Genomic DNA, 12,089 nt, shown 5'->3' on the forward strand with positions numbered 1-12,089 from the left:
GAAGCAGTCCCTGAAATTCCTTATTTTCACTTGTAAAATCCAGTTAATGTATGTTTGCAAAAATTTCTAAATTCAGCAATATTTGTCTGATACAAAACTCAGTGAGTATGCAGTGAGCAGTGACTTCTCCTGAGAAGGAATGGTTGCTCTACAGCCTAGAAGGGTACTTCCAAGTGAGCAGGTAGTTTTAGTGCCTTGAGTCACAACAGCATTGAGCTCCCCATAATGTAAATAATTTTTTTTAAAAATTAAAGAATTATGTAGGAAATGCTTCCATTTTAGGTACTCTGGAACCACCCAGAGAAAAAAGATCTCAGGGCACATAGTTTAAGCACCTCCCTCAGATATTATTTGAGAAAGTTCTTGATTCCTTAAAAATCTACCATCTGCAATGACAGAATAGGTAAATGGAAAGAATAACTTCTAAATATTATCAATCAGATTTAGTATCTGAAGCCAATTGTTTTGAAGGATTAGAATGCCAGATCTTCCATACAACACTTCTGGTCTCCAAAAGTGATACTTTGTTATTAGTACAACTTCCCCAGAACTTCTTAAAAGTAATTTGATTGTTGGGAGGGTTATTTTGGATGAAGCTATTCACAGAACAAAGAGGTTAATTTTATGCATCCACACTACCAGTTTTCTAAGGATAAATATGTTTTCCTCAGATTTTTTTTTTCAATTCTTGCCACTCTCCATTAAGTAGCTGCTAGCACAGATCTCCAAAGAGCATATGCATGTTTTAGCTTAAAGAAAATTGATTACCACCATTTATATAGTTAAATGTTATCCTTGTATAAAAATAGGATATTGCTCATTTAAAATTTTATGTGGGAAGTGATATACTTGTTTTCCAAACTGATTAAAAGTAACAGGATAAAGCTGTTGCACCTGTGCTGTAAAGCATGAAAAAATTAATTCAGGATTTAATAGAGTACAGAAGAATTCATTTCAGCATCATTAAGGGTCTAGGAGAGACTCAATGCATGTTACCAGAAATTAGTAGTAGGAAAAGTGGTTAAAAAAGTCTTTTCCAAAGGGTGTCCCACTAACGTATTTTTCATTTATTTTATGTCTCTGTAGGCTTCAATTATTTGCCCCTTTCTAACATCTCTTCTGCCTGCCGTGCCTCCTTGGCTCCACAGAACCTGAGCCCTGAGCTGCTTTGGTAGGAAACATGCATTTCCCCCGCTGCTGATGCTGACTTGACAAGAAACTTTGTTCCCCAAAATGTAAAACTTGCTGCCTGTTACTGCTGCTTTTGCAATTTCTTCTCTTTTGCTCAAATGAAGACTGATACAAGCACAGGGTGTTTTATTATTCAGTTACTGAAGAACAGCTGCTTACAGTTTCTCACTAAAAGTTGTGGATAAGTGCAGGGTCCTTGTGGCTCATGCACTGGAGCTGGGGACACACTGCCCAGCCACAGCCAAGGACTGAGTGTGGGCAGTGCTGGGATGGGGGACCCCAGCTGGGAGCAGTCCCAGAGCCTGTCTGAGCACAGAGGGTCTTCTGGAGGGGGAAGCCCTGAAAAGGTGCTGTGGGACTGACACCAGTGATAGGAGGGCACGCAGCAAACTGGGAGCTCTATGCTTGCAAGCATATAAAGGGAGTCAGTGACAACAGAAATTAAAAAGAAAATAAGGAGAATTAAGTGTACTTTGTTGGACCCTGACACTAAAATCTTCAGATATCCTAAAAGCTGAGTCTTTGGGGCAGGTAAGCAAAGTAAAGGTGCCTTGCTTGATGCCCGTGCACCCCAACATGTGCCACACCCACGGTGCTCACCACAGGAGCCCCCTCTCGCAGACATGCATGGCTGAGTGCTGAGCACAGGCCCTGATGCTGCACTCCAGACCTTCCTCTGGCCTCATGGGGAAGCTTCAGGAGCATAAAAGACCCAAATATTTCACCAGTGATTATGTCCAAAGGCTGTGTTTGCAGACCTTTCCAGTTTTTTCGCATATACCAGTCCAGCTTCTTCTGAGAGAGGATGGACAGAACCATGCTTCCCGACTATTCCTGTCATTCCTTCCAACTTTATGTCATCAACAAACACTAAATCTACTCTCAGATTAAAATCGTTACCCCTTGTTTTGTCACAACAGCCTCTGGTAAAAAAGTCCCTCTCCAGCTTTCTTGTTGGTCCTTTTAGGTATTGGAAGGCTGGTACAAGGTCTCCCCAGAGCCTTCTCTTTTCCAGGCTGAGCAGCCCCAACTCTCTAAGCCTGTCTTCATAGGAGAGGTGCTCCAGCCCTCTGATCATCTTTGTGGCCTCTTCTGGACTCACTCCAACAGGTCCATGTCTTTCCTGTGCTGAGGACCCCTGAGCCGGACACAGTATTCCAGGTGGGGTCTCACCAGGGTGGAGTGGAGGAGCAGAATCACATCCCTCACCCTGTTGGTCACACTGTTTTTGATGCAGCCCAGAATACAATTGGCTTTCTGGGCTGCAAGTGCACATTGCCAGCTCATGTCCAGGGTTTCATCCACCAGCACCCCCAAGTCCTTCTTGTCAGGTTGTTCTCAATCCCTTCATCTGTCAGCATGCAGTGGTACTGGACATTGCTCTGACCCATGTGCAGGACCTTGCACTTTGCCTTGGTGGACATCGTGAGGTCCACACAGTCCCACTTCTCAAGGCTCTCAGGGTCCCTCTGGATGGCATCCTTTGTTTCAGGTGAACAAACTGCACCACTCAGCTTGGTGTCATCTGCAAATCTGCTGAGGGTGCACTCAGTTCCACAGTTTATGATATTAATGAAGATATTAAATAGTACTGATCCCCATATAAACTGGTTTAGCAGGATACACACTTCGGTTCTTTGTATGTGAACACCAATAAACTACCAAGAGCTGCTAGGAAAACAAGCAAACAAATACTCAGGAATGGAGGCAGAAGTCTGAATCCATCTCTACTCATTTAGCATGAGGGTGTTATGATGAATAATGGAAATAGGAGGCATACTTACACTTCACTCAGCAAAGCATGGTCACTGGCAGTCGTGGAGAAGTGCTGCTCGAGGATAGACACGGTTCCCGTGAGCGCCACGTGGCCACAGCCACAAAACAACGCTACCCCCGAGAAGCAGAGAATGGTTGCCACGAGCGAAGCATATGGCACTCCTCCTAGGCACTTAATGCAACATTCAAAGCAACCTAAGCAGAAGAGAGAAAGCAAAAGAAACGTCATGAGCAAAAAGCAAATTATGAGGAAAAGAATATTTGTCCTCCACTTGGTAAAAGCCACAGGGATTAAAAGGCCCAGGCATTGACATGCTAAGCAAAAAATCTATAGGTGGTACAAGACAGCATCACCCTCTAACGCAGTGACCTACAGATCTGTTGGTATGGACTCAAAGCCCAGAAAGTGGGCTGAGTGCTCCTCTCTTTACAGAATCAAGAGGAGATCGATGAGACAGCCTATGAAATGGAAAAAGAAAAAAAATCACTGTCTAAAGTGATCCATTGCAATTCAGCTGCTCATACAGAGCTCACCACATTTCAGCATTACTAACGGCAGGAGCACCAGCTATGCTGGCAACATTCTAGGAGTCGGAGAACCAAATACTCAAGACAATGAAGCCTTTTGGAAAAGTAAGAGAGTTTGCACTTTCATTGGAAGAGGAACATATTTAGGTCTGCAGAACTTAACTACCCTACACTCTCCCATGACTCCCAAATTATCTTTTTGTATAAATCAATATCAGGTTATAGGGATACAAATACTTCAACAACAGAAAAATTGAATGGAGACCAAAGAATAAAAATTTTTATTGAGGGCAGCTGTATGAAGCCATATTACAATATATTTCCATCTTTATAGGATACACTGGATTTACAGTGATCCCTGAATACAGTTTGCAGTAGCATAATCAACTGAAATGCATCATTTAAGCAGTCTGAGTTAACAAAATACCCCCCAGAACTGCTGTTTGTATGAACCCTGTAATAAGGAGGTTGCAGCTGAATTGCCAGGTTCCTTCCAACTGCGTGGCCTGAAAACCCATCTGCTTACAAAGCTGGGGAATGTAAATCGGAAACAAGCACAGCTTTTAACTGCGCTATAATGGTAATGGCAATCCATACCAATTCATTACTTCAGGGTGATGGCATTAAGCTGTCTCCATTAATGTGCATTTCATACAACTGCACAAAACACAAGCCATTAAGACAACACTTAATGGAGTGACCAGCATTGCATGTCGCAGGAAGAGCCCGCTGCTTCTATGGCAATGTGCTAAAGGGACAAAGCATTTGAAGGCAAGGAAACAGCTGGTGAACGAGTACATCACATCACACCTTCCCACCCAAAAAATTCTTTACAAAGATCAGCAAGTCTCCAGCCACCACATGAGGCAAGTTTATTTTTATCCCAATCCCTTTCCCATTAACGAATGAGTTGCAGAGCAGGCACCTCCATGAAGCACTTCCGTGAATAATATGCATCCAACAATTGAAAGCTTTCCCATTTCATAAGTGAGAAACTCTTCTTTTAGAGAGTCACTAGCAAGTGCTATAGTCAGGTTTAAGCAGTTATCACTATCGAAATGACTTATGAAACACCACTTCACTAACTGCAGACAAGATTTAATTGTATAGAAACAAGCCTGGGAAGCTTTTATAGTCTAGACCACAGCTGTAGTCCATTCAGTCAGAACTATCTTCATGACAAAAATACTGCCGAATGAACAAACACTGCAGCTCAGCAGTGAAGGGGCAAACAAAATCCAAATGCGTGCTATCAGAGGAAATCATCTCTGGGTCTCATTTTATCACAGAAGTCCAAAGCTGAATTCAGATCCCAGACCTTGCAGAGCTTTGGGGAATCTGCCTGAGTGCAGCTCAGAAGCCACACGCAACAGCAGTCATACACGTGAGGCTGGCTCGCCTCCGCAGCATCTGCTCCTGGGTCAGGCCCAAGCCTCCCAGAGTTAATCCAAGAGATGCTAGCACCTGGTGCAGGATTAGCCATGAAGGATTATCCAAGAGTAACCACGCTCCAACCCAGCAGACAATGCTCAAAACACATGTGGCCACAGCCCAGCACAAAACAAAGTACCTTTTGGGCTGCACTCCTAAAGCAGAAGGTGACTAAATGCCAGATCATTGCTCAGTGTGGAGGAGATTGATCACCTAAATCATGCTGATCCCAAGAGTGCTATGTAGAAGGATCCCATCAAAGACAGGAAATAAAAACAGCTGGAAGTGAAACCAAGGGACTGACAAGATCCAAAAGAAAAGCTGCTGGTTTCAGATAATGGGAGCAGCCTGCTTGACAAAACTAAAAACTGGTGTAGACCCAGGACTGACATTTAACACTCCCTAACTAGGTACTTGTCCTCCCAATACCCCACACTGCACAGATGGCTTTCCAGGCCACTGGCAGAACATTTGCCCTGGGGAGTTTGTTGGATCCCTTACCCAAACACATGACAGTATCTGCCACTAATCCACAGACCCTCGAACATAAGCCAACAGTGGCAGACCCCCTCTCACCTCACAGCCACTGGCAAGCTGCACAGAGCATCTTGCTGGCCATACTCTTTGTCTTCCTCTAAAGTCCAGGTGAAAAGGCATCACAGTATTCGGGTGGCCCTCATTTTATCAGTGCAGGTCATGGCCAAGGGATGCCCTAAGAGGTGCCCAAAGCAACCACATTATTTTGAGCAAGACAGAGAAAACTGCCCAAATGTGGACATCCAGGAACTACTCACCTTCACCCCGAGACTAAAGCAGGAAGCAGAGGGACTTCGGTACACCTGGAAATAGCATGCAGCCAGCTCGCAAGTGCATGAAGCATCCCAAATGAGCACATTTCCAAGAGACAGCAGCCATCCATACCTAGTCATTCTGCACCCAAATTGACAGCAGAGCTGCACAGCCTCCTGCCAGAGGGTAACTAACTTCAGGACACAACCTCATCACAATGCTGGGGCTGCCAGACCTTCCCCCAGATCCCACCGTGAACACTCTCTATGAGCAGAATAAATCCATGCCTAGCCTAAGCAATATAACTGATGTTATAATTTTTGTTTTAACATAAGCCTTAAACAGTACTGCCAAGAGCCGCTTTCAAAACCAGCTACAATTTGAAGCTCATCAAGAACTAATATACACTTACCAAGCTTCCCTAACAAGCATTGAAGCAAATCAGAGGAGTTCTGAAAAAAATGAAAGCTTTCCAGGAAACCTGCTTTATGATCTCTCTCTGTAACCCCAAGTCAGTGACTATCTTCATACAATACAACTGGAAACCCATGATGATGTTTGCCTAGTTCACGTTTACAAAATAATTTGCTAACACACTGATGACAACTGTAGGCTGAAGGCCTGTGAACTCAAGCTGACAAAAGTTAAGTTGTATTAAAATAAGTTTTGTTCCGATTTTCTGCTAGTTTTTACTCTCCATATGGCCAAAATGCTGAACTTTTCAGCTGTATATCCACTCCCAATGTAACAGTGTAAAATGATTTAAATATGAAACTGTAGAGCACAAACACACATCACTGCATCTCCCTTTTCAATGACCATTTTGTGCAAGGCATCACTAGAACCTTTTGTGCAACTCAGCAGAATAAAAACATTTTTTGTCCTCGGGCTGGTGTGCAGCAGTTGCCATGGAGGCAGGTTAATAACAGCCCAATGATTTGCCCAGAGCTGCCTGTGATCTTGGCTACAGATTTAACACACTCTCAGAAGGAGGCCAGCTAAAACAAAGACTGAGATTATTCTCTAGGGAATGAATGCTATTAAACACACACACACACGCACAAATATTCTTGCTACAGGACAAAAATAAAGAGAAGAGAAAGAAACAGGAACCAGCTATTCTTTTAATCTCCTGGAAGCTATCAGTCACAGGAAATTGGTAAAGGATGAACCTACATATGTACATAAATCGGCAATTGGTTGCTTAATGTATGAAGAACAATTATACAATCTACCCAGCAGTGTACACGCTATTGCATATATGCAGGGGCTTAGCCATTCAAATTCCCATGCCGAATGGTGACTGTTTGGCTAAACCTTCTTTGTTACTTTAAGTACAGCTTTAAGATTTAAACTCAGAATAGCAAGGTAATAGTGAATTAATGGAAGGAGGTCTTAAAATAAAAATAAAATGAAGAGGCAATTCTCAGACTGTAACTCATCCTACTAAGGTCGGATCTGTTGTTTGGAAATGACAAAAGACAATGGGATCAGGTAGCCTTCTAGAGTATTCCTAGGGCTTGCTCTAGAAGTTAACACATCAGTTCTTTGAAGCCCAGACTTGAAAAGCTGAGACAGATAGATGTTCACAGAGCTGTCCCTCAAAGCATAGCATGGAAAACATGATGTAAAGGAAGAGTGTCCACACCTCCTGGACAGAGCCTCTCCCTTAATGTCCCAAACCCCTATCAGGTTGAACTCGTGCCATGATGTATCTCAGGCACTAATCATTGAGCCCATAGTCCATAGTCAAGGTCACTATGGAATTAAAAAACAAGGAACAAAGAAAACCTAAAAGGAGGTTTGAAAAGCTCTCAGTTTCAGGTACCTAAACCTCCAGTGTCCTGTGGTTGTTTTCTGAGTTAGTTTCCACTCTCTTTTCCTTAAAAGTTTAGTTGCTCCCCCTCCCATAAATCTGTTCTGGTATTCTGAAAGATAAAGCAATGGGCACCATTTTTTCCTCATAAGTTACTTCCTGTAATTGTGTAATGCATTTTTAGAAATTGTGGCATGTTAGACACCTGTCCAGTTAATACATGGTAGAAATAACACATCATGTTCCACCACAGGACCACAATTGGTTGGCTTCAGCACCACAGTCCAGGGAGCACAGGGGGAGAAATTGTTTTAACAAAAAGAAGATTGCAAGAAATCCAAGGAAAGAAAAAGCATTAGATAACATCTTAAATGCAGCCATCACATGTAAATCAGGCTTACTATTACACGTCCAGGGGAGCCTAGTGTTGGTAGCATTACTCCTAATTCTCAAATAAATGTAAGAGAACTCAGTACTTGACATTCACTTCCTGCTTCCCCAGTGCTGAAGATTACCCAATACCAAGTGTGAATAATACCATCAGAGTCCTAAACCACATGGATTTTTGTCAGAAAATGAACTTTATGTCCATAAAAGCAAATACCAATTTTACTGTCTGTCACCTACTTGTCTTTTTTTTTTAAATTTCCACAGTAAATGGCTTATGTATGCTAGGATGTACATTTTCCTACCTTACAGTGTGACTGACAGTTACAGGAGAAGCTGTGAGGGATGTGAGAATAAAATAATACCTCAGAAGCAAAATCAGAATTTACCTCTTTCTTCTCTGTATGAGACTAGGCCAGTACCTGGCAGTAAGATAACTTTACTTCCCACATCTGTCATGCACACCTGCAGCTAGGAGTCAGTGGCAACAATACAATAAGATAAAACACTTAATCTTACAAGGGTAAGTTTAAAGCATGTGTCAAATTTCTCTCCATGGTTTAATAAGGGCACTAAAATAAAAAGGCTCTGTGTTAAATGATCAGGAAGTCTTTGATGAAGCTCTGTCTTTACCCATTCCTATTCATCTTAAATTTTGCTGATTTATAAAACATGACACAAAGTTAAACACACTGTTACTACTTAAAATAAATGCTCACTCACCACACTTTTGGATTAACATTAAACAGACTAAATAAATGATGAGCCCAAACAGAAAAAAATCCTTTCTTCTCCTCCCTCAAACTTCTTAAAGCTGTCCCACAGAAAACCTCCTTTCAAGTTCAATATTTCCTAATTTTGCCTTTTTGTACTACCCAAATTAGAAGTTGTGAAATTGATTTATACTGAAAATTAACTCATGAGAGCCAGAAAACTTAACGCAAGTGCACTTTAGTCTAGCCAGATTGATACACTCCTCACTGCAATTGCATCCCCCTCTTCCATGGTTGTTCATTAATAAATACTTCATCCTAGCCAGCACAGTACCTGTGATGGAGGAGACACAACCTTTGGAGAACAGTCCTCAGGGCTGTCACAAAGGATCTGACCTGAAATGCAGCAAGACCCCATCTGCTATCCTTCACAGTGGCTAGCACAAGGTGCTTCATTCAGGTGAAAAGCAGTGAGATCTAGGGTAGTCTGATCCATCCAGTAAATCTCATCCGAATCTCTACTCTTTAAGAGCTACTTGAAGAAAAAGTAGCTCCTTCCTGGAGGTTATCAGCATTAATTGCATCTTCTCCAGATATTCTTGATACGGATACAAGATACTTGGTTTCAGAACTGTCATACAGCCAGTTCCCCACTTCTGAGAAGGCATTTATTCTCTGTTAGCAGTCAGATGCTTCCATAGTTTTGTTTAGCAGAGAACTAAAAGTCCTTGTTCACACCTCCTGTGCTGGAAACCAACACAGAGAAAGCAGGAGAACTGGTGCACACTAAGAACAAGCATCTCACAGCCTGGAAGCACCATTAGCAAACCCCTTTTCAAATCCACAGAGCACCAAGTATCTCTGTGGTATTGTATACATAATGAAAATAAGTGGCTCCTGAATATGTCACCAAAAGTACAATAAGCACAGGTTTAAAATGAAGCACATTTTTGCTACCACGATTAACAAAAAACCCCACAAACAAACAAAGAAGCCCAAACAAATCAAACAACCTTGCAGAGGTTATATGTGTTCACACACAGCAAAAGCTAAATTTTTTTCCCTTCGCTAAAGAAAGCATGACATTCAAGTTGGAGAAAAGACTGTTTTTACCCAGGCAAGATTTGTTTCTTCTGAATGCTGTTAAATGATGCAGAGAAGACTGTAAAAACAGACAGCAGTAATCATAACCTTTTTTTTTTTTTCCAAATCCCTTCTTTCCAAATCGGCACTTCTTATATAAAAAAATTTACATTCACACTACAGAACCAAACCCACTTCATGCACGGACACATGATCTGAATGTGTTTTTACAGGTCTTATCTAGTTTACCTTCTTCAAATTTAGTGAAATACACACACTCCCCATCCATATCATCCCCAGCCTCTGGCAGGCTAATAAGCTCGCAGGTGTTTTGAAGTTATCTTTCTCAGACAGTGAAATCTACAAAATAGGAATCACTACATCCATACATATTTCAAGTGTCCATCCCAGGTGTTTACTGTGTGAGAGCACAGAGTCAGACCTAGACGGGAAGAACGTCACTGCCCCATAGGACAGTGGGACAAGAGTATTGCTCTTGTCCACCTTTACCGCTCTTGGACAAAGGTCAGGCAGAACTTTGTTTATTTCAATTCATGTCTTCTCTGTTTTATTTTTGGTCTATGAAACAGTGGAAACCACAGCAGAAGAAAAATACCTAATTTATACTTTGGAAAAGGCCTTACTTTAAACAGGTTTCCATGGGAATTCTTCAGAAGGAATATTTTTTAGCTCTAGCTACTTCTGCAGAACAAAAAGTTAAGCTGGTGATTTAAAGAGACTTCTCACATAAGGGACAGATCAAGCATTATTGATAAAAGCTTTGGCATAATTCCTCCCGGAGACTTGTTCTAGTGGTTTATTATCCAAAATGACCCTTGAGACTGCAGCACAGCCTGAGCATGTGGAAGTGCTCATTGACATGCAGAGCTCAAAGTTCAAACACATTGCACCAGCAAGGCCAGTTGCTGGTCCAAACTGTGGCTGTAACTCTCAGCTGACATATCAACAACTCACTGCTCATGTCAACATGCCTGAACACCTTTCTTCCTTTCTGCCCTTGTCCTTGCTTCCTTCCCTTTGCTTCACCTATTTTTGTCTTTTTGGAGAAACGCTCAGTAGGCTCAACATGTAAGAACTGCTGCTTCAATAGCTGCCAGCCCAAGTGGTAATTTTGGACAAACTAGAGGTAGAGAGGCAAAGGAGATGAACTGATAGGCAGACTGCTAAAGATATTCAAACGTCTGAAGGTCTAAGCAAGCTCAGTGGGGGAAGCACAAGAGTACGTAAGCATTTCAGTCCCATGGGCGACTTCTGCAGTTCTGAGAAAATCTGTAAGGACGTTTCGATTTCCTTGATTCAAGCTGTAACTTAGATGACATGATTTTTAAAGCTGACTTTAATCAAAGGTGAATATCTTACCTGGAAGACTGGAGCTGAGACTCTTAGCTTCACCTTTCTGCCAGCTGTAACTCACCTCACTCTCCATCAGCCTTCAGCACTCAGCAGGAGAGCAAGACTTTTGCCACACTGGATTTCAGCCACCGCTACCGACTGCTTCCCCAGTTGACTCCTCCCTAGCTACAAAGAAGCAAACAGAAACACAACCTCTCTCTCCCTAGAGCTATGAACTAAAACTGTGTGTGTATGTATTCCAGCCTGACAAATCTAAGAATTCAAAAGGTAAATTTTCAATTTAATAGATAACTGAAGATGCAAAGGTCTTCCCAGACGTTTACCCCACTGTGGGTTTACACAGCTATGGAACAAGAGGAGCAGTAAGAAACCAGAACCATAACTGCAGAAGTCCGTTGCCCTGCAACAACTTTCATGCAGATACTTCCCCAGCTGAGTCTTCATCACACTATTTCCAAAATTTAAGCTTGCTTTGGTAAGGGAGCAGGCTGTTTCAGAGAGATACTCCACATTCACATGCCCTTATGCTCTCACAAAGCAGATGAAACACCTCCCAGCTGCTGGGGAAAGCAAATTTTTGAAAAAAATAAAAAGATTCCTATAAAGCAAACAACGCCCACCCAGCCTGGAAGAGTGCCTACAGCTAAGCTCATGTTAAACAACTATTGCAAAGTTTCTCTTTCTAAAGAATAAGATGGTACTCTGCTTCCTGGGGAAAAATTGTTTTAGGCGTTTTGAAAGGCTCATTAAGCTTGCAGGTGTTCTGGGGATATCTTGGATCCAGCACTGCAGTGAATCTCCCACACTGACTCTTCTCTTGCTGCTCAAGTGCTGGACTCAAGCTGAAATTGTGGAAGGGAGATCATATTGTACATGGAGACCCTGGGAGAAGAGGTGGATGCCATGAGAACTGCCAGAGGTGCTCTCAAGAGTGTCCATCTGGACACTGACAGAGGAGGAAAGCAGAAATATCCATACTGCAAAGGCATCCCAGAAATAAT

The 12,089-nt window shown here is 42.3% G+C and overlaps 1 protein-coding gene across 9 annotated transcripts in view; it reads right to left on the reverse strand.

Annotated features, from left to right (window-relative positions):
- The window catches only part of GPM6B (glycoprotein M6B), a 108,140-nt gene that overhangs the window by 11,102 nt on the left and 84,949 nt on the right, over positions 1-12,089 (reverse strand). For all 9 annotated transcript variants that reach the window (XM_064646639.1, XM_064646641.1, XM_064646634.1 and 6 more), the window contains one exon: positions 2,976-3,162. In XM_064646639.1, the coding sequence (XP_064502709.1) occupies positions 2,976-3,162 (187 nt within the window). The remainder of the gene's footprint in view (positions 1-2,975; positions 3,163-12,089) is intronic.

The sequence above is a fragment of the Pseudopipra pipra genome, chromosome 2, assembly GCF_036250125.1.
Source record: "Pseudopipra pipra isolate bDixPip1 chromosome 2, bDixPip1.hap1, whole genome shotgun sequence".
NCBI lineage: Eukaryota > Metazoa > Chordata > Aves > Passeriformes > Pipridae > Pseudopipra > Pseudopipra pipra.